Genomic DNA, 27,144 nt, shown 5'->3' on the forward strand with positions numbered 1-27,144 from the left:
TTTGGTTTCCTTTTCAACCATGTATTGTGTGGATCATTTTGCATTGAAATGAGAGTGTCAAACCTATAGCAACAAAAAGTCCCAGGCAATTTGTAATTTATCTAAGCGTAGGTTAATGACGTGTGCGTATAGTGCGCCCTTTCAACAGCATTCCAGTGCCAGACTTTCAGGTAAAGCACCCGGACACTGCAGCAATACTCATAGTGTGCAGGACGTTACATGTAGCCTACATCTGCTGGTTCTGTTTATTTATTTCAGCCTTCAGGCCTGAGAGTTATATGGGTGATGTGGTGGTTGTGGGTTTATGGTTTAGTGATCAGTGCTTGGTGACTGGTGGTAAAGGGGTAGGGGCTGGGGGTTGTTGGACCTCAGAAGAGGTTGATATGTTCTTGAAAACGCAGCGCAGCCAGAAGCTGCATCTCCGGGCTGGAGGGAAAATTGCATGTGTGTGGAGACACCAGTGATCAGCCGTTGGATCTCCGCACGGCCGGGGCAGTCGGTACTTTGCCTGGACGGCCCGGTCTGATAGCACGTCCAGTGGGGAGAAGTGCCGACGCACGTATGCATCTATGTAAACCGTCTGGCTTCGTGCACGGCGAGGCTGTTGTATTGCAGCCATGGTTTCTCACACGCGCGGACTTTGGCAACGCCTTTATAGCAGGTGGAGCCGCTCTGGATGAGGTTCAGCTGAGTTCAATTAAATCTGTTTCCTTGATATCTGTCAAATGCCACAGGGTTGTGGATGCTTTTTTATGTGTAGTACTATAAACTCACATGTGTGTGGAAAACGTAAACGTGTAATTCATTAAAACATTTTTTTCTCTACTATTAGTTTATGTTTATTGCGCCAGTGGTCCGCATTGAACATTGTTTTATTATTTCAAAAAGTGGAGGAAATAAATTTCCCTGACGCAGCATGATCACTGACGATTTGGTCGCTAAGAAGGTTGAAAGAGTGGGTCAGCGCCGTCGTACAGTTCCATCTTAGTGAAAGTACTACTTTCGCTAAGAAGGAATCTGGGAAACGCATTCTTCTTTCACAGCGTTCTTAAGAGCGCTCCAAAGTAGTACTTTGCCCAAAGAGGCTCTTAACGATTCTGGGAAACGCGGCCATTAGCATTAACCTCAAAGTTCAAAGCTGCTCACTTGGCTGTAGACTTCTAGTCTTATTCTAACTGATTATGTAGGCCTACAACAGTTTGTGTTGAATAGTTTTGTTGTTCATTCTTGAATGTTGGTGCTAGTATAAGAAAGATTTGTCTGTCCTAACAGAGGCCATCCACAAGCCGAAGTCTGCTTGAGAAGCATTCATTTAGCTTAAGATAAAGTACAGTGAGTGTAAGTTACAGTAGGTTGAAGGTCATAAGGTCATGACCAAACTGACTGTGAAGAGAGCCGGTGAACATTAGTGGATTTCTGTCTCTGTCTTTGTCTCTCTTCCTCTTTCTCTCTCTCCCTCTCTCAGACAGAATTGCTCTAAAATGATCTCAGCGGCTAAAAGGAAAAACAGCTCAAATGTTGTTGATTTTCCTTTTCAACTGCCTTAAGTTGACCGATATCGGGCGTAGTGTCTCCATCAACAAGCTTTGTATTGTATGACAAATGAGGAAATCTAAGCCAGTTTGACCAGCCGTTGAAATGAGGACACCCAATTCTCATCTAAATTGGATCAGCTTTGGTGAGGATAATTTTTGACCCGATTTTGAATGATAGCTGCCCCTATTACATTTCTGATATTACGCCGCCGACAACCGTGTCGGGCTAAGCTGTCTTAGTGCCACCTGGGATGGAAACTTTCTGCAGCTTTTATGATGAGCAGGCTTAACCTCCTTGTAATCCCTCTCATATACACTCTTTAAACACCTGCATCATGTCTCAGCTCAGTCAACAATCAGTCCTTGTTTGCATGCCACAGGTTCTTACCAACCCTTTTACAGGTGTCAAAATTAATCGTATAGCTTACGATAAAAATGATACATTATGAGGGATTTAAGGAATGTACCGCGAGTGATTGTAATTTATAAAGATATAGTTCAATGAAATGATGAATCCAAAAAGGTTGTTTAAAATTAAGCCTCGGGTGCCATTTGAAAGGCTTCATTCCATCTGACTGCTGTGAATATGCTTCACTATCTATAGATTGCGTTCACATCTGTCAGCCAAGATTTTTGTCATCAGGAAGAGGAAACTTAATAGTAAGCATTTCCTTTTTTATCTGTTTACATCACATAAATGGTTTGCTTATCACTTTCTCGTGTCAGTACAGGAAACTGGACTGTTTGTGTTACTACACTCATGTTTCTTGTCCATTCAGACGTAAATAGTGTAAAACACCCCCCCCCCCCCGCCCCCCTTCAGAGGTTTCTTGTGAAATGGTGCTCTAATGCAATGAACGGTATAGCACTGAGGAAATTCTGAGGTCCCACTGAAGCAGGTCATGATGGCTTCCTGTTTTACAATGGCCCTTTTACAGATGTCAAACATTGCCAGAGCGGGACTACAGTTTAAACATGTGACCCGTAATAAAGATGTCTTGCTAGGCCCCATTTATTGGGTTCATACTTTCTGCTCACTCCAGAACCGCACAGCAAACCCTTAAATGGCTGTCCTTCATAGTGGACCTTCGAAACCTTCAGAACGTTAACACCTCCAAACAAACAGTCGAACAGCAATTGGTCACCTTTTTTTCTTTTTGCTTTGTTGTGTCTTCTACATCTTATTTCACACTTGCATTGACACTGAATGTCCATTAGTGTTTTCCTCAGTTGTCAGTTGTCTTTTTAAGTGTATCTTACACATTGCAAAAATTACCACACAGGCATGCGGTAAAGTTGGTCTATTTATTGTATTTCATCCATTACATTATTGCTCCAATGAGGAGTTGCAGTTTAAACCGTTAGGATGTTCCAGTAATCATTCTCCATCTTGTACGTTTTATAGATAGCAAAACCTACAGTATGTAATTTTTATTTTGTTTATTTGTTTCCCTCCTAATATCTAGTTTGAATAGAGAGAGGTATCACATTTTAACAACATCTGAAGTGGTCAGAAGCTATTCAATTTCAACCAGACGCCAACATCAACTGCTGATGATCGTATGAAACCCCACCGTTTATTATCTACATCAAGAGTAAGCTTTTGGTGACACTTTAGAGTCATGTTGAGTCAAAGGGGAATTCAGCCTGGGAAAACCCCATCGTAGGCCTACACATATCTTGCAATGATAATTAAGCTTGAAACACACAAGCTCGACTCGCGCACACACACACACACGCACACAGACACACACACAAAATCTTCAGGAGCCTCTTACCCCTCACTTGCATTCAGGCAAATGTCTTCTCCATCTTGGCATAGCTCCACAGTGGTGAAGCCCTGCTCCTCCACAATGAGTATCGGTGACTCGAGAGGGGGTGCGGGAGCAGGTGTGCAGCTCCCACAGCAATCCCCCTCCGCAGAGCCCTCTGTGATGCTTTTGGCCTCCAGGGCGCAGCCTGGATGGGGGGTTGGGAACCCAAACCCTCAGGTGTACCAGAAGTTTAGCAGAGGACCAGGTTGTGGAGGATGTGAGCCTGGTTGTCTTTTGTCAGTTAGGATGAGCACCTGTCTCCCTTGTCCAGGTCAACGCTGAGTCTGTCTGCTATAGCCAGTTGTGCTCCCCTTGCCTCCCGTGTCTAACTTCCTTCCTTCCTGTCTCTCTCAATATCCCTCCCTGTCCAGTCCCACTGCAGCCCGATGGCAGGCTTTGGAGAGGAGCAGGATTAGCGTCTCTTTCGATTACAGAGGATGGATGGGTGACGTCAGCCAGGCCTGACCGTCCCCTCTGAAGAGTTGGCAGACAGGATGGCTGGTGCATCTGTAAAGTGACATTTAAAGGGCACACACCTCTCAACAAGAGTGAAGCATAACTGCTCACAAAATGGACTAGCAGAAGTTTTAATATGAGCTCCTTTCTATATTGTCTGTTTGTCGACCAGGCCTCTCTTCCTACCCAACTGTGTTTGCCATCAGTGGATTTAGATTTGGACGATTCATGGAATTAGCCCAGGGATCAAGGGCTCAGGGGAGGGGAAGGGAGGGGAGGGGCGGGGATAGATAAATATATAACAGACTCCAACTATTGCTAAACAGACACCACTAACAGCAGTGTGTAATCCCCTCTGCAGGCTAAATCGGCAGGATATACTGTATGTGGAACAAGATGGTGAACATGTTGCACCAGGTGAAAGCTGGTGCAACATGTTGAGCATGATGCTTCTGCTGAACTATGAGTGAAAGAACTGTTGATGGAAATCACCTTCCCAATAATTCCCATGTTAACAGTCTTTCTTTAGGAAGCCTGTTCTTGGTACAGTCCTTATCCTTCATAACTGAAGTGTTTATGAAGATTTGTGGTCATTGCTTTCATCAAGATTCATACTCAGATGCAAAAGGTTTCCATTCTCATACAGCGATTATTGTGCGATGCACTTAAAAACATTAACAATACAAATGACCATTATGACACTAAATTGTAGGAAAATAAAATAAAAAAGCTACTTTCTCTCTATATCTGTGTGTGTGTGTGTGTGTGTGTGTGTGTGTGTGTGTGTGTGTGTGTGTGTGTGTGTGTGTGTGTGTGTGTGTGTGTGTGTGTGTGTGTGTGTGTGTGTGTGTGTGTGTGTGTGTGTAGGCTGATATATACATCAGAATGTAATAAATAGTTTTTTTCTTGCTAAAGAGTGAGTTTTCTGTTACATTATACCTTGAGTTGTGTCTGTTATTTTTTGTTCTTTCTAACAGATGTTCTGGTGCCAGTTTCCCTGCACGGTCACTTTGAGCTGCACGTGAGAGCCATGACATTGTTGTACCAAGTCTGCGCTGTCATTCTGTGGTCTCTTAGGTTGGGAAATAATTTCTGCATTGATTCTACTTCCTCCTATGCCAATGCCAACCCCAGGACATAATTTACTATCTGACTCATCCAGTTATACAATAATCAGACCCCTCTTCTCTGAGGAGCTGATTGACAAGAATTTGAAAAATCTCGACAGGTGATCAGGCTCCTCCGCTGTTGTTTTTGGAGCAGACAGTCATATGTGATTTCTGTGTTATAGCTAAGACAAATACTGAATGTCATAGAATAATAGAGTTAGAGTTTATGCTGCTACTGCATGAATCCTGTATTGTCATTATATGCTCTCAAAATGTTTCAGCACCAGTTAGATGTGGACTTTTTTTTAGAGCCGTCCAATTAAGTTACCTCAGACTTCAATCATGTCTTATTTTTATTTATTTTTTATAAATGAATTAAGCCAGAAGTGATCCTTCAGTTTAAAATGCACTTTGCAGTATAGTCTAGAAAGCTGCCTTGTCATGTAAATGCTTTGAAAGAAACAAAGAGAAGCTTCGAAGTTGTTTCTGTGAATTTATTTTACATGAGGTACTGGACTGTGGCCCTGTGCACAAGGCAAATTTCCCCTCAGCAACAATAAAGTTTGCTGTCACTCTCTCCAAAGTGCGACAGCAGCTTTCACTCGGAAACCAGATGATCGGGATCAGCCAGTGTCTGTGCATCCCTTCATAACATTTTTAGCATTCTGTTACTGTAAGTTGGCGTGAGAGAGCAACAGGTAAGAGTCTTCCTTCTCACCAGTAATATTTGTTTTATTCATGCTGTAATTTGAAAGAAAATGACTTGGAAAAAAATCTTATAGATCTTGCATTTGTTTATATCTATTTGTTTTGCATTGATAAGATAAATGCAGTGAAATTCAGTATTTTTTGGGAGTTTTTCTGACCACTCAGGTATTTACTGCCGCTCTACACCATTCACTTTTATCTACAAAATGTGTGGCTTGAACTACTGATACAATGTTGTAACCATTGATTATTTAATCATTGTTGGTAACACTTTACAATAAGGTACACAAAAAAAGAGTAGTTACCCTTTTAAAAAGAGTAGTTACCCTTTTAAAAAGGGTAGTTTACCTTTTAAAAATGTAAACTAACCTTTTTAAAAGGTAAACTTACCTTTTTTGAAAGGTAAACTTACCTTTTAAAAGGGTAAACTAACCTTTTTAAAAGGTAAACTTACCTTTTTTAAAAGGTAAACTAACCTTTTTAAAAGGTAAACTAACCTTTTTAAAAGGTAAACTTACCTTTTAAAAGGGTAAACTAACCTTTTTAAAAGGTAAACTTACCTTTTTAAAAGGTAAACTTACCTTTTAAAAGGGTAAACTAACCTTTTTAAAAGGTAAACTACCCTTTTTAAAAGGGTAACTACTCTTTTTTTGTGTACCTTATTGTAAAGTGTTACCTCATTGTTTCTAACAGACACCCACTACATCATCAGAAGTTTTAGTCATGTCTTATGAACCAGGTCGTGGAGACAGCCTTCCGCCATCAGGTAAAAGATAAACAGCATTTATAACTTTAATATGTTCCTCCATTCAACCAACATTTACCAACCTTATAACTACATTTGAAATCATGAAAATGGTCAAAAGATCCAAACATAGGCAAGACAAATTTTTATATGACAATTATTTTGGTTTGCACTAAATAGTAATGCATTGTAATGGACTGTAGGCATACTTGAATTATTTGGGAGGAGGGTAGGGATTTTTTCTTTTTGCTGAGGGAATGACAGTCATACTTTTGAGGGTATATCTTCCATCTCCTATTGTCTATTTTAAAAATATGACATGCCCAATAGAAAACAGAATTTTTTGTGCTCAGATCTGATTGGCTAAAATTCAATGTTATTATCATTGCACAGAGTACACCAAAAGGGGTGAAAACTGTTTAGAGGCATGCAGTTTACGAACAATATGTAGGCTTTGCTCTTATTATCATGTTGTCTCCCACTCTAGGCACTGTAGCCTTCACAGCCAAGCTGAAAATAGACGACAGCTACCCCTGTTACAGTGGAGCTATGAAGTTTACCACTGTGCTGGTCAACGAGGGACAAGGCTACAATCCTGGCAACGGCGTCTTCACCTGTCCCATGGATGGCTTCTATTACTTCACCGTGCATTTGTCTGTGTATGGGCGTGGACAGTGTGATTTATTAAAAAATGGAGAGAATGTGGTGTCTCTGTATCACACCTCTCTGCCTGATAAATGCAGCCAAGTGGCCAGCATCAGCAGTGTGATCGAGCTGTCTAAAAAAGACGATGTGTGGGTGAATCTCTGGGGGCCTGGCAGGAATGATATCTTTGCAAGTGTTGATAATGACACTGTCTTTTCTGGATTTCGTTTGGGTTAATTGTAGGCTATTACTGGCAAAATTGCAACGAAAAAAGAATGCTACAGTGAGCCAGTAGCCTGCCACTTCTAGAGGAAGTTTGATACAGTAGGCTGGGTGTAGCCTACCATTTGAAATGTGCTTTGTTTTACTGAAATTAACTGTTTTGTTGCTACATACCAATAATAATACAATGCTGTATCTGTGTGATTTTAATGCAAATAAAATAAGTAGCCTATACCTCAGAGCGCTCAGAGCTTGTTTTTTATGTATTCCCACACACCTGGGGGCGCTGTCTCACAAATCTTGCCATATGTTCTATACCGCGCATGCGTAGGCGGTCTGTTTTCAAACGAGCGGTGGCAGCGATAGCGACGGTGGAAATAGAATAGACGGAGCATCACCTTTATTATTTGTCAGGCTTGCTTCTTCGAATAATTTCTACCAATGGATATAGAGACTGGGACCCACGAACAAGGATTTGTTGGGATACGGTTTTGTCAAGAATGGTGAGTTTAATGGCCTGATAGAGGTTAAAGTAGCCAAAGTTAACCCAGCTAGCTAGTCAGCTAACGTTTGCGTGGTAGCTACACGCATGTTAACATAAAGTTGTCTTCATAAATAACTAAAGCCACGTCATACTTTGAAAATGATTCAAAACTCACTTAACACGCTGGCCTTTGTTTCCAGTAACAACATGTTGTACCCAAAAGAAGACAAGGAGAACCGTATCCTGCTTTATGCCGTAAGTTTCTGGATAACAACGTACTCGTAGTGAATCGTGCTACTTAGAATGATACATTACGGCTTAGTTACCCTTGATGTGACTGTGTAGTAAAACATTATATATTAATAAGTATATATATATTAGTTTAGTTGTAATATCTCCATACAACGTTTTGTACTTAACATCTCAACGCCATCACTTCCAAACACGCTGATGGTAAAATAAAGTCATTATGGACTGTGACTCTTGAGTAGTAGTTGTTATTGTTGTTGTTAACTCTTGGATGGCGTCTGACACTAGTGGGTAGTGTGCTGGGATGTCCATTGTAGGCATGTAATAATTTGCTGGATGCTCTGTGCACAGTGCAGGAACTGTGACTACCAACAAGAGGCGGACAACAGCTGCATCTATGTCAACAAGATCACCCACGAGGTTGAGTAAGTAAAAGGAACCACATAGTGCAACAAAAATGACAAGACCTTGATTAGCCTGAAATTGAATAGAATAACGCTTTTGCTGTTTTTACTGCAGTTTCATATTGGATTATTGCAGTGACTTGAACTCACCCTGAAAGTCTAGTTTTAGCTGACCTTTGTTTGTTTTAACTTCTCATCTTGCTGTAGTGATGTACAGGTGTTCTTACAGATGCACCAAAGCACACCGGAAACACTGGAAATCTTTGAGCCGAGTGTTCAGTAACTCTTTAAGTTGTGTCCTACTTAACCACTACATCACTCGCAATAGCCACACAAATAATCACCAACAAATCAAGTTCAATGCATCATCGGACAATCCATACTTTCCATGGGAACTTCTCAAAGTCAATAGATGAGAATCCCTTGATTTTAAATTGTACCACATTCAGTACAAATCGAGTGAGTGACTACTTCACATTAGGAAAGACATTAGTGATAGAGCACCGTTTTCCGACGCTCACAAAATTAAAGCATTACAATGCAAATGTACGTATCTGCTGTCATCCATCCTCTTGCTTCTGTCTTTCTCCAGTGAGTTGACACAAATCATCGCTGATATATCTCAGGATCCAACACTACCAAGGACAGAGGACCACCCCTGTCCAAAGTAAGTTTACTGTAATTTGTGGATCTAACTCATTCTCCCCCAACTGTTCATCTACCTTTTAAGGGTACTAATTATTGTGTTGTTTGTTTAATGAAACATTCAGTAAAGTAACTTGTTCTAACACTGGCAGACCTACTGTTTGTGTTTTCCACCACAAGAGGGCAGAGAGTGGATTTCTTTATTCCTAATGCACAGCAACAAGCATTTATATATTTTATCATAGTTACTGGAAGTTACACTCATAAGAAAACAGAGTGAACTTTTATTCCCATTTTGAGTCCTTATTCTCACCGCCTACATACAGTACACCGTAAAAATACACATAATATGTACTGGAAGTTTAGCCCTTTTTGACCTACTAATTTCTATGACTCATACTTTATTTTTACTTTGATGGATGATTGACTATTCACCATTTTGCCATATTTGAACTGGGAACTTCTTGTTTCTGTTAAAAATATATATAATTTATATGGCCGTACCATACCCATATCTGCATGCAAACAACCCCTTCACATTACAATGAGGGACTAGGCACTTCATAAATAAATGAATTTGTTGCCACCACAAATTGTCCATGCGGTATACACTGCTTTTTCATTGTTATTTCTTGGCTCTTCAATTGCTTTATGTATGCATATGTACCCTTGGAGCATACAACCATCATATCAATACTTTCTAACGTTGTGATGTGTCTCTCTTCCCAGATGTGGTCACAAGGAGGCGGTGTTCTTCCAGTCTCACAGTATGAAGGCTGAGGTAATGATATTTGTGAATGAAATGCATTAAGTATGACCTTTAGTCAAAATATTGACTGTTTATGAATAGGTGTACTTGCTTTCTGTGGTCAGTTGCTTAACCATTTATGTTGTAAGCAACTGTCCACTTATATCCACACTTATCCTAATATATAAAATATGATGCTTCTGATGCCAAATAAAAAATAACTGTGTATAGACTGCTTCTAATGCGCAGCCGAAAGAAACGTAAATCAAAATCTAAAAAAACAAAATCAGTGAGCAAATACACCTTGTCCTGGGGTCCACGTACATTTTGGGAGTTTTTAGAAAGGGAGGAAGATCTACTACAGGGCTCTGGTGACAATCTTTTGTGCAGGTGACTTCACATGGTTGCTTTTGTGCGAGTACATGATGATCGTTAGGCTGTTTCGGTGCCCTTCTGGCACTGTTACTCAATATCCCTTGTGGTTGAATGTGCACTTTTGTCATCGTCATCTACATACATTCACACAACGCACTGATGAAGGAATGTGCAAAGCCATCCACCTAGCTGTGACCAACGTAGCTTGTTAAAACAAAAGTACTGCCACTGAAAAATAACTAAATTAATTAATAATCATTTAATCAGAATCTTACTTATTTTTCACTAGCACAGTAGTTTTGATAGTGTGAAACTGACTGGAACCCTGTACTTTTCTAAGTGTATGTTGTGTTTGTCCTGACAGGATGCTATGAGACTGTACTACGTCTGCACGGCCCCTCACTGTGGACACAGATGGACAGAGTAGAGTTGTGATGATGAAGACGCCTAACATTTGCATCTGAAGTACTGCTGTTAACAAAAACAAATCCTAGGTGCAGCTCAAATAGTTATTTTTTATTCTTACTGTGCAGTTTGTTAAACAGCTGACACTGAAATTGTGTTTTTTGATGACATGCAGTTTGTCAGACATCATCTTGTGAATATAATGTATTAATACTTGTCATTTTTAAATGTTTTTTGTCTGATTAAAATAATAAGTTTTTTTCAAATGTCTCTGATTATTATTTTTTTAAACCTGTAACACATGTTGTAATAAGTCATTGCTTCTGGCAGCACCAACACTTAATTGGCTTCAGTTTCAGGTTACATATTTATACCAGGGTTAAACAACTTCCTGTTTTGTCCTATGGTTAAAGCATAAATGTAGGCTACTGTATAATATTGCAAAACGGAAGCTGCTGATTTCCTCCTAAAATTCCCATTTCCCTTATGTCTGATCGGCGTGTCTCAGATTTGTTTCTCACAGCAGAATATTGACATTGTCGATTCAACTTCCTTATTTTTCAAACATGGACGTACTTTCCAAAAGACCAGTCGGGCAACTGTTGACTCAGACAGCATTACCAGTTTGATTAGAAATAAATGTATCCACAACAAGGAACGAGGAAGGTCTACTTCCAGTAACCACACCTCCTCAACAAACAGCACCCTTTATAATGCTGCTGCACAAGCTCCTGCATGCCATTCATCCAAACCAAAGGCATCTGTGTATGAGGATATGGACAAAAAAGGTAGGACAACAGTCTTACACTGCACATACTAAAAATCATATTTTCATTCAAGACGTTAGCCTATGTTTTCATTTTGAACATGCTTCCGATGATCTTCAAACTGCTTCTCAGGGGGTGTTGTTTCCAGGGCAGAGTGGGGAGCGGCAGCTCCTAAGAAGAAGGAGTCTCTTAAAGGCCTGGCCCAGAGAGTTGTCATCCATCACACTACCCTTCCAAGCTGTAAAAGCCTCAAAGAGTGCATGGACCGCCTTGTCAGCATTCAGAGAGGGCATATGAAAGACAAAAACTTTGATGACATTGGATATAAGTGAGTAAAATATGTCACTTTAAGAGTGATGTTCATATGGTATTATTAACACAGGGTATAATACTAAGTGTCTTCTAGTTTTAAATGCTATAGGATCATCGACCTGCGTGTTCTGTATGTTTCAGTTTCCTTGTCGGAGGAGATGGCACAGTGTACGAGGGCCGCGGCTGGGGTGTGGTAGGCGCACACGCCAAAGGCAACAATGATGACTCCGTGGGGATTGCCTTCATGGGCAATTTCAACAGTCAGTTCACTTATTTACTTTTTTGTATAGATAAGTAATACAAGATCCCTTTTGTTGGCGTGCTTCATATGCTTATTCCATTTTTGATTTCAGATGACACGCCAAGTGCCGAGGCAATATCGTCAGTCATAGAGCTGCAGCGGTCTGGAGTTTCTCTGGGCTTTTTGAAGCCAGGGTTTGTTGTGTCTGGGCACAGAGATGTGGGACAGACAGAATGTCCAGGAGCAAAACTGTATGATGCACTGCCACAACTGAGGGACACCAAATAAAGCTCACTGAAGATTACGGTGTGAAATTATTTTTGCACTTTCAATTGCTATATTGATTTTATTTTCACATTGGAAAGGGTTGAGTTGCAAATAAGACCTCCCCTAATATTCAGTGCAGTTCAATTAATATGAAATATTGTTATGGGAGCTCTTCTTAATTTGATTTGCAGTATTAAAACGCTGGACAATTCATTTTACTTTTTACTAAAGAATATTTTGCTAAATGTTGCTATTAATGGGACTGAAGATAACTTTTATAAGATAAATTTTATGCCACACTTTTGGAAATTAATTGTAGTTATCAGAAAAAGTATGACTATCTGTTTTATATATATTGTGTGTGTGTGTGTGTGTGTGTGTGTGTGTGTGTGTGTGTGTGTCCAATATTGGACAGGTTTAGCCACAGAGTTGTAGGGTTTTGTCATGCAAACAGAAAAAATAATAATACAATTTACTGTATTTACAGTTGGCCTAAACCTTTTTGCTAGGGCTCAGTTCTCATGAAAATGTCTTCAGGGTGCAGCTGCTACATCATTGTAAACAACACAAGACATGTAATCAAAGGGGGAGGATTACAAATGTTGGGACAATGTGTGCTTTCTGCAGAACCTGAAACATTCCCAACAAGTGCTCGCTTGTGCAGCGCAGGGATTATAGAGGGAGGCCCCTATCAGATTGACTAGAAGAAGGTATAATAGTAACAGATTATAGTTGGAGTTCCGGTCGTGCTGTCTGATGTTTGTCACGTGAACTCTGAAATGCTCAGAGAAACAGTCAATTTGATTAATAACAGTGACTGAAAGTGAACCATAAGTTGTTACAGCTTGGGTAATGAAAGCTACAGTTGTGGCTGTGGGAATACAGTCCTGGGGGGCTGAATATTGAAATTGAAAACTAAATGTTCACTTGTTTCTTATCAACTCTTGTTTTAAGAATCATCTTGATATAGTGGTTAAAGTATGTATGTACCCTCCAGATACATATCATTGGCTGTAATATGTTAAGGTTGTATGGTGATCTTTTTGATAGATAAAGCATTATTAAATTTTTTTACAAGTTCATGTCAGATTTTACCTTATTCTTTTGTGTATTTTGTTCCATTGTCTGTTGTTTCTTCTGCTTTAGTGGCCTTGGCTCCCTTGTGAGGTGCTATATACATTTAAGGTATTATTATTAACTGTGTCTGGCAGGTGTTTTTTCTCTGTTGGCCGTTGGCCCTTACGGGGAACCTGAAAAGGGTTCAGATTTTTTTTTTTTTTTCAAAGCATTGTCTGAAGATTAAATTAAGAAAGAGCTTCCTGAACACAAAATCAGAATACCACATGAAACAAACACAAAATGTGTGTCTCTGCTGACCTTTCAAACAACAATGTCACATGCAGAACAAAATACAACCCAAGCCCCTGACTCAAGTCCCCCCCCCAAGGCCGTGTTTCACTGTCTTCTTACTGGATATTTTATTGACACCATAGACTAACCACTAACCAGTTTGTAAAGTCTGCACTCTGTGCCGTTAAATGTGCAATGAGCTGTTGAAGTATTTTCTCTTTTTTTTCAGGGACACAATACAACCCTCTGTAGATTGCTTTCATTCACACTTGGTGGGATGAATCACTGTCTGCATTCTGTAAATGAGAAGAAAAATAAAACCTGCCTCTCTTTCAGCCACAGACACACCCACCTTAATTATGAATCCATATGGCCCACATTCGTATTTGATGTGGAAAAACCCTCTTAAATGATAGTAGAAACGGTGTTATTAGCAGTATTTGTATTAGGTAATTTAGAGCAGTAGAAATAAACCAGTTATTTTTTGCCTTTTTTTTTTAAACTAAGATGTATCTAGGAATATGAAATTTATATCAACAGCGGTTTTGCTTATATGTTTAACTTTTTGATCAGATCATGACAAAGCACCATAAGAGAAGCTGATGAGCTTCATTATACAGTGTAACCTGTGAGAGGATGTTGGGCCTAGGCCTGTTTACTGTCTGCTCATAGGTGTAGGCTATATTAAGTAAGTTCAGATGATTTCAAGATAACATCTGCCACTTCCTACATTTCCCTCTCTTTTTCAAAATATGGAAACTTGTTTGGAATCGTTTGGAATCTTGCCCAATATCCGGTTTAGAAATAGAGAGTGGTAGCCTATCAGCCTGTCCAGTTAACATGCACACTGCTTTTGTCCATTTGGATGTTATAATATGTAATGTTTATATACTATCAATGGTGTAGGCCCGTTACAGACAAGATCACCCAGCCTTTATCTTCTTTCTTTCTTTTCATCGGCCTTTTGCCAAGTGGATGTGTACACGAAAAGAGCGCACAGAAAAAGAGAAACAGACGGGGCCAGCCCAGAGGCAAGGCGCGTGTGAGAGAGTTTAGTTGCATGAGTCACGGAAGTGTTATAATTGAACCCTAGAGTTCACAGATCAGTCACACAGATTGACAGTGCACTGGTTTCATCCCGGGTTCAAGCGTCTCATGGCAAGGTTTGGGCGGGGAACACGTGTGCCTGGCAACGGCATATTATATTACCTCGAAAATATCATACAGTTTACTTAATACTATAATTGCTAAATAGTTTAAAGTACCAATGCCAAAAAAATGTTTGATTGGTCATTTTATTCTTCTTGCTGCTTTGATTTTATTGAGTGAGTAATCAATCGGCCTATCTTTAAGTCCCCTCCAACTTGTACATGCACAAATTACGCCCCCAGATGTTCCACATTAAGGTCCAGCCACAAAGTAATGTGCTGCTTCTTGTAACGAGTCCCCGAGCTGATGTGATCATGCGCATTTGTTCTCACGCTGTCTGTCCATGCAGTGCTTCTTTGGCTCACTCACGCCAGCACGTCTTTGCTCTGTGGCTTCAGTGACACGCTTTGCTCTCATCAGCGGATAGCTTTGAGGAATTCTAACATTTAAGATGGAGGATGTGAAAACTCGGGAGAGATTTTTCCACAAGTCTTCTTTCAGCATCAGCAGCCTGTTGTGGAGACGAGACGGGTCGATCGGTGACCAGGAGTCTCCTTCTGCGTCCCACAAGCTTCCAGAGAAATCCAGCCAAGAAGCCAACTTTGACACTGAAAATAACTGCGAAAACCCCAAACAGTGTACTAAAGTGGAAACCAAACAGGTGACTGCAAGCTGGAAACGAGAAGGCAACAAGGGAGAATCGAAGAAAAACGGGGGAGAAGAAGAAGGAAACGGTAAACCTGAGAAACCTCCGTTCAGTTACAACGCACTCATCATGATGGCGATCCGCCAGAGCCCGGAACGACGGCTCACACTCAACGGTATTTATGAGTTTATCATGAACAACTTCCCATACTACCGACAGAACAGACAAGGGTGGCAAAATTCAATCCGGCACAACCTGAGTCTGAACAAGTGTTTCGTTAAAGTGCCGCGCCACTATGATGACCCGGGTAAAGGCAACTACTGGATGCTGGACCCCTGCAGCGAAGACGTCTTCATAGGCGGCACATCGGGAAAACTTAGGCGCAGGGCCACAGCTGGCTCCAGGGCCAAGCTTGCACTAAAAAGAGGAGGGAGTCGACTGATGTCCTCCAGCACTTCAACCAGTGTGACATTGGCCGCAGCGGGTCCCTTTTACTGGCCGGTGCCACCGTTTCTCCCTCTCCAAACACCGGTGCGCACCCACCTGGGCGCAGGGACTTATCTGACCGCTCACCCCAGCTTCCCCAACCACGCCACCTCGCTCGTTTCGCAGCGATCCCGGTTGAGTGCAACAAGTGCTGCAGATGCCGACCGGTTCGTGCAGACGCGCCAGGAGATGTCTTACATTGGACTGAGTTGCGCGCAATCCCGTAGCCACCAGATTGGCACCGCCTGCGCCGCTTTCTCCACCGCCATGCACCCTGCATGCACCCTGCCGCTGTCGGATCCGTGTTCCTTTAACATGATCTCCGGACAAGCCAGCTACTTTTACTCACACCAAATACCATGTGCCGCAACGTTTAGTCCATGCCCAGAGGAGTGCGCAACTTCCAAGACGTCTCCCGGACACTTTTTATCCAAGAACGGTCACTCGGACCTGGGGGGATGCTGTAACGACTTTCCAAATTACTGCCCTCAAGTCAGCACTAGCCCCACTTCATCTTGGAATATTGAAAAATAGAGACAGCGTCAGTATGCAATGTGTAAGATTTAAACACTACTGTTCAATTTAGATTTAAGCCACATCAGCCAATACATGAGGACCTGCTAATTGTAATAAGCCTATCTAGGGTTTCATGGAAAATATCCCACAACATTTTCTTATTTTGTGTGAGAGTTAGGCCTATCTAAATCTTAATGGGAATAGGTTTGCACTTGACTTTATCAGAACGTGTGCAATTTGTGTCAAATTGACAAACATTATCTGACACACAAACAAGGCAAAATGTTTTGATTTCCCTTTACATTCAAGCAAATGCTTCTTTTGACACACGCCACTTCCAAAAATGTGCATAGATATGTATCTGTAAATTGATTAATTTAAAACACATCAATGTAGCAGAGACCGGGTCAAATTATCATTATTTCAAAGTGTTGATCTGCATCCGTTGGAACTATATTCTTGTTTTAGAAACAATCTTCTCCATTTTCTCGTGAATTATTTTCCATATGTATGCACTTGTCTGTGTAGAAAATGAAGTTGTGTTGTGCGCGCGCATGTCACTGTTTTAGGCCTATAGTGCCCTCTAAATCCTACTGCAAAACATCGAAAATGACGTTTTAAAAATGAAATAAAGCAAAAATGAAAATATCACTCCTAAAGTTATTCGTTTGCCAGAATGTTGACTAAGACTTTTAAGAGCTTTTCAAATTTTGTTTAAGTTGTGTAATATGATAGGCGAGAAAAAACCTCATCTTAAAAAATGTATAACATATAGTGAAATTATTTTTATTCCATGAGGTGACATCGTCTTAAAATGAAAAAAGTGTACAGAAGTAAATACATTCATTGTCTACGATTTCGTTAATGTTGCAACAAAAAATAGCCTACACATTTTAATTAGCCTCCATGCAATTAAACAATAAAATATGCAACAACAAAAAATTCACCTCATTAAAACCTTTGCTGTTTTTTATTGATGTAGCCTAATTTTGCGTATTTTGTCCTAAATGTTCCATATGATATGGAGGTTTGAGCAAGGTATACATACTCATTTAATTGTTTAAAGTCAAATGTGAGTTAATCACAGTGCTCTGGGCCTTTTGCATGACTGTTATCCTCTTTTGTAATATTTATCTTAAGTTCAGTTCAAACGTGCATGCACCAAAGCTTGATCAGCATCGTGTTGAGACAGACTGTGTGATGTAACTTCAACAGGTAGACGTGATTTTATTGATCCGTCTTGTGTTTCACCTGGCGTTGACATCACTGTCTGTTCAACTTTGCCTCACCTCTTTCCCCTTGAAATAGCCTATTAATTCATTTAAAAAAAACATGTACCAGGCTACAGATTAGAGCATCATTCTGGACTGCTGCCTCCGTCACACAAAGGACTCTTTATACTTAAAAAAGACCCCACAGCCCAATGCAGTCACCTCGACGAGCGCAGCCACTTTCACAGCCGGCTGTGGTTTACGCAGACTGCAGCTAGATCAGGTAACTCCACTGTTGGCAAACTCCTCGTCTAGATAGATGCGAAGATAATAATATTTTCATTACTGGCGTGAGTAACTGTGGTCTCAGCATAGACATAGACAGAGAGCAGGAGGGGGGGGGGGGGGGGGCTCAGCGTTTTGAATCAACAGGTTTAATGTGCGAAGTAGGGTTTTATTATGCCCTATATCCCGAGGCAGGAGTAAGAAGATAGGCTACTATTTTCTGTTCGCGTAATAAATAACCAGCTTCATTTCGACAGCTCTACTAATAACCATTGAGCTCTAAATCACCCATGCCAGTACAGAAACAAGTACAGAAACATTTAGCTTTAGCTTACATGTCCTCATTCCATAGACAGTCGGATCAGGAGGACAGTGCAGTGATGTGCAGAAAGTGGTGTAAGTAGTAGCCTATAGAAAAAACCAGATGGGTTACTCAACATGGTTTTTGATCTTGGTTGTGTTCACTTAGCCCACTTTTTCACCAAATTCAAAAAATAAAATCAAAGTGTTTATAATTAATTTATATAAGTAGCTGTCTTAAAAAACTATTTGCAATGGGGAGGAGAAGAGAGGTGTGTTTTTTTATTGGGGGTTTGTCTATGTTCCCTCAGATGAGTAAATAAAGTATTTCACCTGCTTTTCGTATTCAAAAATAATTAGCTTAGAAAAATCATACTACAAAAAAATGTATTTGCATTAAGGAAATGCTGAGGGAATTTGATATACCATCTATGGGGAATTTAGGGCTGAGGGATGAAACCCTTTCATTTTTTGGTGACCATAAAGGTCTACAATTATTTTTGGGAGAGAAGGGGAGGGATTTTCATTGTTATATAATTACATATATTTTATTCTTCCCTTGTGAGATAATGTGTTAAAAAAACTAAATAAGGTTGTACATGAAAGTGCGTTTGGCCGTGTGCAGGGCGCTACAGGGGAGGGTAGTCCTGACTGCATGGGTTGCCTGTCTCTGTATCAGGGATTAGTTTTACCCATCAACATCAGGTAGAACAGTGCAGTGTTGTGCAACATAAAGCTTCGGATATTAGGGGTTGACGTTGCATCTCCACAGAGCTCATACAGCAGCGCATGCTTCATTATTTTGCATAATAATAAGTTCAACATCACACAATACTTATGTGTCCTTTAACAATGTAAAATATCGGATGCAGTCACCCTACCAAACCCAATAATAAGAAAGCAATGCCTTGGGCAATAATCATACTAACTGCATTAAACTTTTTATTTTAACCATTATTCTGTTGTTTCAGATTAATAAAGGTATTTATTTCTTGCCCACCTGATTTAATGGTTGAAAGTTAATCTCTGCACTCTCAATAGGGTGACTGCAAAAGTGTTTTCAGATTAGTGCAGTCCCATCACAAGTAGGCTAATGTCCCACTGAGCTCATTTTACAGGCCCACTGCTCCACGGTTTAAGACCCAGGTCTTTTGGCCGAGCAAGGTGTGTTTCATAAAGATGAAGCACAACTCTGGAAATCAATCCCTCACACTCGCCCCTCTCAGCAGCACACAGGCCGCTTTTATACGCAGCAAGTGGTTTCCTCAGGTAGATCTGCCACACTTTGAAATAAGGTGAGTGGGTTGTACAGCCCCAGGCGTCTGTCTGTCTCTTACCAGAAAGCCAATCCTCCAATGTCTCATTGCTGCTGTGTAGATAATGTAGTCTAACATCCCTGTCTTTCTCGCACGCACACACCTTCCCCCTGTTCTTGTTGTGTTAAAGGGCAAAACAAAGACTTATCTGTTTGGGTCTGCGGTATCACTGTGGCTGATCCCTCTGCCATCTCTTTTCCTGTAAAGATTTCTTCAACAGTAGAGGCCTATGTGTTTAACGTGCCCTATGAAAGTTAGGAATACCACATCCTAAACCAACATGACTGCGCCTGTATTTGTTTTGCATATAGCAAATAAAGAAATTTGTCTTGAACTTGAGTTGATAATAATCACAATGATCATCCTTTTTTATATGAGCAAACTAACTTCTTCTGTAGCTCTTTGTTTTCATTTTGTCTCAACACTCAAATCAGCCTCAGGAATAGGTAGGCTATTCAGAGGCTTTGTGGAAAAGAAAAAATATTATATATTTTTTTTAAATATAAATAAAATAGAAGGCTACATGAAAACTGTAAAACTGCTTGAATAAGTTAATATTTCGAAAATGTATTAATATTCCTGCATTGAAAAATTGAACAGACCTACATAGGAGTATCAGCTAAATGTACTTAGGCCTACAGTAACAAAACAATACACATTATGCTGTGTAGGTTATGGACACATTCAGTGTTATTGTAGCATATTAGTATCCTATCATAATATTTGGTTATTGTAACTTGCATTGTGCCTTCAGCATTTTAATGTTGTCAGAGTGGAGTTGATTAACTATTTCACTCTCGAAAAAAAAAACATGTAGGCCTATAATAGCCTATAGGGCTATATGTTTAGATGCAATTAATATATAAGATAAATTATTTTATTTAATCCACTAAATAAGTGTAATAGTGCCTATGTCAAATAATCATCGAGGAGCAGAAATGCACATTCAATTATTGCCTTTGAAATGTAGTGGAAAAGAAGTAGGCTTAGGCTATAACACAGCATTATATAAATAGGTGTAACCTAAGTATACCTACAAGCAGCCTACCCCAACATTATAATAACTCTACTTTAGTAGACTAGCCTACATGGATTTCCATCATATCAACCTCTACAGTGAAAAAACAACTGCACATGTATTGAAAATGGAATGAGAAACTTTGGAGTAAAAATAATCAGATGTATTCTCTGATTAAGGTATCCTATCCCTGCGTTCCAATACTTCCATACTATAAGTATGCCAGAAAAAGATTTAGGATATCCCAATACATTCATGTCAAATGCAGTAGGCCTATGTCATAAATATCAGGATGTTCACATACATACAATTACATTTTGCAGTATGCAAACCTGCATGCTTTAGTATGTAGAAGTCAGAGGCCTAGTAAAAAGGAAATCTATGCGATTTGGAGAACACAGGGCATACCTGTGTTCCAATTCCCATACTTCCCTACTATTTAGTATGCCAAAAAAGTTTTGGATGTCCCAATACATGCACGTCAATTGTAGTATGCTGTACATAAATGCCCCACTAACTCCAATAGCATTTTGGAGTAGGCCTATTCGTCTTTATTCTTGACATTTCTCAACATAATGAAAAAAAAAAAATCCTCATCTGATTTTTTTCTCTCTCCTGTGGCCCTTAAACTCTTCTGTACTTTAGTATGTAGTGTAGTAAAAAGAAAGAGTAGTCTATGTGATTTGGAACTTATGTTTGGAACGCAGGGATATTTTTTTAAGAGTAGTAACCCGGTACCAAATCGGGGGGAAAACAGCGCGTCTTTGTTGACCCGGAAGTAGCTTGGTCCACGCGAGTCGTTGAAGATACGAAGGCACTTGGTGGAGACGAGCACGATACGATCTGAAAAATCTGTTTTTATTCATCCGCAACCATGTGAGTATATATGATGATCGATCAGTTTGTATGAGAGTGATTATTTGTATGCCTCAGAGCTACAACTCAAATTCCCAGCAGGCAGTAGCTAACCGGTGGTACCAGCCGATGCTAACCTGGATAGCAGCTCAAGGGGTCCAAGGCCGGTTAGCTGTAGCCCATGAACCCTTTGTATGTGTTTTCCCTCCTTTTGATACGTAGGTTTAGCCACGTTACTACTACAGTGCTGTTGGTGCATTAAAGTCCAACAACCTTATTTTTTGTTTAAACGCTTTCGGTGCGTTGTTGAAAAGAAACAAGAAGTCGCACAATAGCATTGACAAAAGCTAGGTTGCCGAATGCTAACACCAAGCTCCAAAGTGTTTCAGCATGCATGTTCCTGCAAGAGATAGTAGGTGCATTACATCATGTGTTAAATTATCGGACGGGGAGTGTACAGTTTCTAGTCTTTGCTTGGTGAAGTTAATATTGTCGCTATTATTGTATTGTTATATTAGTATTATAATGAACCGTCACGCTGTTGGCTAAATCGAGTCAAAGTCCTAAAGTTCAAAATAAAAGCGTCGTCCCTTACTAAAATAATTACAGTTAAAATAACAACTCTAATTTAATTTTGTTCGTGGAAATGTTTTTCCTGTGTTTGTGTGTCGAGGTGTTTCAACCCTCTGATGATAAATACACTTGTGTGTGCTGGACTCCATGATGAACACTGTTCTACATAATTGTGTTCTATAGTTATGTACTGAGCCAATGCTCAGTTAATTTGGTCGAAGTCCTTCGTTTACTTTGATATCTGGCATCTTGTGGTAACGTAATATTTGTTATCAAAAGTGAAAAGTGTAAAAGTTTCTCTTTCTGTAAGTTCTTGCTCAACTCTTTAGGTACAAGGAAAAACTTAAAATTAGGTTAAAAATTTGAAAATCAATACAACAGGATTATAAAAGGTGGATTACTGAATAGTTAATCCCTCCCATAAACCCTATTTGGTGATTTATAAGAAATCCTTTTAATACCCGTACCATACTAATTCCAATAAGCCATTCTCATCATACTTGTTTATTTATTATTAACATATTAATTGTTATTCTTTTTTGTGTTGTTCTTCAGGAGTCTGTTAACAAAGCCCAAGTCCGAGATGACCCCTGAGGAGCTGCAGAAGAGAGAGGAAGAGGAGTTCAACACCGGCCCCCTGTCTGTGCTCACCCAGTCAGTCAAGAACAACACTCAGGTCCTCATCAACTGTCGCAACAACAAGAAACTGCTCGGAAGAGTCAAGGCTTTTGACAGGTACCGAGCCCACACACTAAATTTTGACCTTGCTGCTTACACAATATGAATTGAATATTTGATTTCATCAATTTGTTTTGTAATATTTGACAATGGGTTATTGCTTTTATTTCAGTACAGTATTTTTTACTTATATTAATTACTCAATTATTTCACGGTAATTTTGATGTTACAATACTTTAGTGTGCTTCTTTCCACCGGTGGGCTTTACATGATATGATATTATAACCGTGATAGCTATAATATGATGAAGTCTAAAGACACCTGTCCTGATTTATTACTGTATACACCGTCTCAAAGAGCCCAGACTAATTACATTCAGATTTTTAGGGGATTATAACATGTAGGCTACTGTATGTTAGTACATCTTTTTTGAACATCTTGCATCCATTTTCATCCTACAGCAGATTGATCCTCAAACGATTCTGTTTTGAGCAGATTGACATTAGAAATGCACATAAATTCAGAACATAAATAGCGGTCGACTAATATGGTTTTTCAAATGGCTGATGCCAATGTTAAGTCGAGAACTAGTTGTTTTTTTGCATTTGATAAAATATAACAAATGAGAAACAAGTAGAACCTAAATTAACATGTGTCAAACACTGAAAAATATTTGAGAAATAAAAAATGTGCATTGCCTATGTCAATTGGCCTTCCATGGTGTTGTAAAATATGGCCAAAAGGAACTTCTAAGAAAAAAAATACAAGGTAAATGTTTGAAAATGTGAAAAGCACAATTGCTCCACAGCAGCCACACACAAGGCTGCGATGGTGTATTACAGAACAGTTAGTGGTCTTCGGAGCACAGAATCTAGGTCTACTGTAGGCTACTGACAAAAATCACACAACACATTACTTCTATTTAGTAACAATATTTATTAATTTAGGCTAGTATATTTGGCTGCTCCAACTCAAGTCAGCCCAGCCAGGCTATAGTTAAGTTTCAGTTTCATCTCCGTGTTTATACAGCTGTTTGGACCAGCTGATCGGCAGCAGGAGTCATTCTGTGTTCCAGTTGTACTGGGAAATTGGATTTATTGTGCCAGTGATAACTGAACCAAATTATAAAATAAAGCTATCTCTTCCTCCCTCCCTGACCACTGCACACTCAGTCACTTCTATCCATGCTTAAAGGAAGCAGGATTAAAACCTCATTTAGCACATTATTTTTAAATATTTTATATAATTTATTCTCTTTTTTTCCCCCATCTAATTTTGACGATTTTTAGAAAAATGTGTTGGTATGTAAGTGCTAAGGGATCGTGTTTTTAATGCTTTATTGATGGTGCAGAGACACAGAGGTGAAATGGGGCAGAGAGGGGTGCGACATGCAGAGAACGACCGCTGGCGGGAATCGAACCCGGGTCTGCCGCTGGGCCCGGCCCGGGGGGGACGCCCTACCAACTGAGCTAAGGGCGCCCCAAAGGGAGCATGTTTAACCCATTGATGACTATGGCAATCTAGGATGCATGTCCTTAATGCTTGAGGGTTTTCTGAAAAAATAGTACGAATTGTCAAGTCTACCAAAACCTTAATATCTAAGCCTGCGTAGCACATAGAAACATGAAATAAAATACATTTAAAAGTTAAGGTTCACAGGTTTTATTTAAACATGCTCCCTTAGCGCTTACAAACCAACAAATTTTTCTAAAAATCGTCAAAATTAGATGGGGGAGAGAAAATAATAATAAATAATATAAAATATTTAAAAATAATGTGCTAAATTAGGTTATAATCCTGCTTCCTTTTAGCATGGATAGTAGTGACTGAGTGTGCAGTGGAGGGATAAAGATAGACAGATATAGGAAGGAGAAGATAGCTTTATTTAATTTTTTTTTTCAGTTATCACTGGCACCATAAATCCAGCTTCCCAGTACAACTGGAACGCAGACTGACTCCTGCTGTCGGGAGACGATCAGCTGGTCCAAACGGCTGTATACCACGGAGATGAAAACGAAACTGAAACTTAACTATCGCCTGGCTGGGCTGAATTTGAGTTGGAGCAGCAAAATATAGCCTAAATTCATAAATATTGTTAATAAATAGATGCAATGTGTTGTGTGATTTTCGTCAGTAGCCTATAGTAGACCTAGATTCTGCGCTCCGAACGCCACTAACTGTTCTGTAATACACTATCGCCGACAAAGCTGGCATATTATTTTTTCTTTTTTTTTTGCGTGATTTTCGGCAAACCACACAACTTTTGGGTGGTCACCTGTTCTTAAAAAATCAACAAAACCCACCTCATGTGTATTTGAACCAATGACGGTGCATTCTATGATGCTCACGTCATGAAAATTAGATAAAGTAACAATGCTGCGCTACGCAGCATCAGGCAGGAGATACAATGTGGCATCGCACAGCAGCCGTCATCAATGGGTTAATAAAACCTGTGACCCTTACCTTTTTTAAATGTCTTTCATTGCATGTTTCTATGTGCTACACAGGCTTAGATATTTCGGTTTTGGTAGACGTTGACAATTCGTAGGATTTTTTTAGAAAACCCTCAGGAGATAAGGATAATGTATCCTAGAGTGCCATAGTCATCATCAATGGGTTAATGATTCTGTATTTACTACAAAACTAACATATAACCATCTGTTGAATGTGAATAAATTAATTCACTTAATTATTGGACTCCGTTGGAGAATGTGACTGTCACAAATATTTTTTTATTGCCATTTTGTTGCCTATATTAGGTGATGTTATACTGTCTTTTGCAACAGAAGACGAAACTGGACAGTTTGCATTAATTTAATTTAGCTGTTGTTGTTGTTGTTGTTTTTATCAATTATGAGTTACTAGTGTTTTTCCCCTGTGGAGAAGGACCAACACTCTGTACATGGCTGGAATGTCTCACTCTTTACCTTGATGTGATTGATGTGTATCCCACATATTTATTTACATCACTCATATTCTACTTAGGATGGAATCAATTTTCATGAGGCCCATTTCTACTCAGGAATTTATTCTCCTCCCAAAATGGGTAACAACGTGTCTCTGTGTCCTTTCAGGCACTGCAACATGGTCTTGGAGAACGTGAAAGAGATGTGGACGGAGGTCCCCAAGAGCGGAAAGGGAAAGAAGAAGTCTAAGCCTGTGAATAAGGATCGCTACATATCGAAAATGTTCCTGAGGGGGGACTCTGTCATCATCGTGCTGAGAAACCCTCTGATCACAGGAAAATGAACGCTTTAGTAGGTGTCCGGCTGAACCCGTTTTAGAGCCCTTTTTTCTTTTGATCTTTTTTCTTTTCTTTTTTGTGGAATGATTGGAAGGCAGTGGACTATTATTAATGGAAACGTCTTTGTTCAGTTATTTTGTTGTTGGATCACTGCAGTCACTGTTGGGTAAGATACATATTGTCAAAACAATGTCTGTACTCTTTATTGAGCCATACAGGCGCAAGAATACAATTTTTTTTTTTGCCAACCGAAATCTTCTGTATTTTTCATTTTAATAATAAAAGTGATGACTAGATTCAAGTCTTGTTTGTTTTTTCTTCTCGCTTTAAGCTTTCAAGTTTCTACCTGCTTTGAAAACATAATTAAATGCTGCTATACATTTTTTATTTTTTTTTAGTCTCAAGTGTAATACCCAACATGAATGAAGATGATTCTACTTTTACAATTCTGTTAGTTGATATGAGTTAATATATTACACCAGTAATGCGTTTCCATTCTTCTGACTTAGTGAATTTTTAAAAGTGTATTCATGAATTGTATTTGACAATGCCTCTGCAAAAGCTTCTTTCCTCCGTTTTTTTGTTTTTCGGGTATCCTTGCCCACCTCCTCCTCTTCCCGCTGTCACCCTTTTCACTCTCCCCTGACAGCATCTAAGGTGTCAGGCTTGATTTCAGTAGGCATCGCTCAATATGCGACAAACTGCCGTTTAAAGGTCTGCTGCATTATTGATGACACCAGATGTGCTGACTGTCACTTCACACCCTCATCTCTCCATTTCAGCCTGCTCCCCTCTGCCGCGCAGCCCCTCCTGACCACTTTGTTAATTGTCTTAATAGCTTAACAGCAGGTCTCGCCTTACTTCTCTCCAGCAGTTGGCACCTAACCTCTGGTGCTCTCAAATTTAGCGGTCGGGAGTGTGTGGGATTTTGATTGTTTGATTGAATGAAAAAGCTTGTCTGTGTATTTTTCATTCAGTTTCTGGATAGCATTGATTTATGTCGTCAGTGTTAGAATCCCGTTTGGTTTAGCTGTAGGCCTCAAAATTAGAATATAATTCCCTTCATAAAAATCCACTTACAGGTTTTCCGAGGAACTTGCATCCCCTTTGGACAAGTTTTCACTACCCCAGCTGTTGTTCCTGGTTGAGCGTACCCATGACAAAGGCATTAAGAAAAACTATATAAAAATAGATTGCTTTGCATTGATGGTCTTGTTTTCTGTTACATGTAATTCAGGATCATCAGAGGAAAAAATTTACTTTGAGAAATATTTTAAAAGTGCCTCGTAGCACCTTTAACTTTGCATAAACTTTCCTCTCTTCTACAGTATTCTGTTTCCTTAATACCTTTACATCCGATGAATCACCCCTTGCACTACACAACAC

General features: G+C 39.7%; 5 protein-coding genes across 5 annotated transcripts; all 5 read left to right on the plus strand.

Moving 5' to 3' along the window:
• Positions 1 to 5,532: 5,532 nt before the first annotated feature.
• LOC307248577 (complement C1q and tumor necrosis factor-related protein 9-like) lies at positions 5,533 to 7,421 on the plus strand. The gene is made up of 3 exons (XM_080024995.1): positions 5,533 to 5,612; positions 6,316 to 6,388; positions 6,855 to 7,421. The coding sequence occupies exons 2-3, from the start codon at positions 6,346 to 6,348 to the stop codon at positions 7,247 to 7,249; spliced, it is 438 nt and encodes a 145-aa protein (XP_079881121.1). The 5' UTR covers positions 5,533 to 5,612; positions 6,316 to 6,345; the 3' UTR covers positions 7,250 to 7,421.
• A 173-nt stretch (positions 7,422 to 7,594) lies between these two features.
• On the plus strand, positions 7,595 to 10,804 carry polr2i (RNA polymerase II subunit I). Its single transcript, XM_080053559.1, has 6 exons — positions 7,595 to 7,737; positions 7,919 to 7,973; positions 8,319 to 8,392; positions 8,964 to 9,038; positions 9,746 to 9,797; positions 10,504 to 10,804. Exons 1-6 carry the CDS (start codon positions 7,676 to 7,678, stop codon positions 10,564 to 10,566), a joined length of 381 nt encoding a protein of 126 aa, XP_079909685.1. The 5' UTR covers positions 7,595 to 7,675; the 3' UTR covers positions 10,567 to 10,804.
• A 436-nt stretch (positions 10,805 to 11,240) lies between these two features.
• pglyrp5 (peptidoglycan recognition protein 5) lies at positions 11,241 to 12,342 on the plus strand. The gene is made up of 4 exons (XM_080053173.1): positions 11,241 to 11,332; positions 11,444 to 11,639; positions 11,765 to 11,883; positions 11,977 to 12,342. Exons 1-4 carry the CDS (start codon positions 11,320 to 11,322, stop codon positions 12,150 to 12,152), a joined length of 504 nt encoding a protein of 167 aa, XP_079909299.1. The 5' UTR covers positions 11,241 to 11,319; the 3' UTR covers positions 12,153 to 12,342.
• A 2,739-nt stretch (positions 12,343 to 15,081) lies between these two features.
• foxg1c (forkhead box G1c) lies at positions 15,082 to 16,602 on the plus strand (the record flags this gene model as incomplete). Its single annotated transcript, XM_080053218.1, has 1 exon — positions 15,082 to 16,602. The coding sequence occupies one exon, from the start codon at positions 15,082 to 15,084 to the stop codon at positions 16,294 to 16,296; it is 1,215 nt and encodes a 404-aa protein (XP_079909344.1). The 3' UTR covers positions 16,297 to 16,602.
• Positions 16,603 to 21,155: 4,553 nt separating this feature from the next.
• Positions 21,156 to 26,054, plus strand: snrpd2 (small nuclear ribonucleoprotein D2 polypeptide). Its single transcript, XM_080025325.1, has 3 exons — positions 21,156 to 21,284; positions 22,392 to 22,571; positions 25,589 to 26,054. Coding segments are annotated over exons 1-3 (357 nt in total). The 5' UTR covers positions 21,156 to 21,282; the 3' UTR covers positions 25,764 to 26,054.
• Positions 26,055 to 27,144: the final 1,090 nt, after the last annotated feature.

The sequence above is a fragment of the Ammodytes marinus genome, assembly GCF_949987685.1.
Source record: "Ammodytes marinus genome assembly, chromosome: 3".
NCBI lineage: Eukaryota > Metazoa > Chordata > Actinopteri > Uranoscopiformes > Ammodytidae > Ammodytes > Ammodytes marinus.

What these genes read in the sequence shown, in the direction of transcription:
- snrpd2 (XM_080025325.1), top strand. An exon ending in AGAGTCAAGGCTTTTGACAG is followed by an intron (nt 22,572 to 25,588) that starts GTACCGAGCCCA and finishes GTGTCCTTTCAG; the next exon opens with GCACTGCAACATGGTCTTGG.
- pglyrp5 (XM_080053173.1), top strand. An exon ending in TTTGATGACATTGGATATAA is followed by an intron (nt 11,640 to 11,764) that starts GTGAGTAAAATA and finishes TGTATGTTTCAG; the next exon opens with TTTCCTTGTCGGAGGAGATG. An exon ending in CTTCATGGGCAATTTCAACA is followed by an intron (nt 11,884 to 11,976) that starts GTCAGTTCACTT and finishes TTTTGATTTCAG; the next exon opens with ATGACACGCCAAGTGCCGAG.
- polr2i (XM_080053559.1), top strand. Translation starts at nt 7,676, where the DNA reads ATGGATATAGAGACTGGGACCCACGAACAAGGATTTGTTGGGATACGG. An exon ending in AAGATCACCCACGAGGTTGA is followed by an intron (nt 8,393 to 8,963) that starts GTAAGTAAAAGG and finishes GTCTTTCTCCAG; the next exon opens with TGAGTTGACACAAATCATCG. An exon ending in CTCACAGTATGAAGGCTGAG is followed by an intron (nt 9,798 to 10,503) that starts GTAATGATATTT and finishes TTGTCCTGACAG; the next exon opens with GATGCTATGAGACTGTACTA.
- LOC307248577 (XM_080024995.1), top strand. Translation starts at nt 6,346, where the DNA reads ATGTCTTATGAACCAGGTCGTGGAGACAGCCTTCCGCCATCAG. An exon ending in AGACAGCCTTCCGCCATCAG is followed by an intron (nt 6,389 to 6,854) that starts GTAAAAGATAAA and finishes CTCCCACTCTAG; the next exon opens with GCACTGTAGCCTTCACAGCC.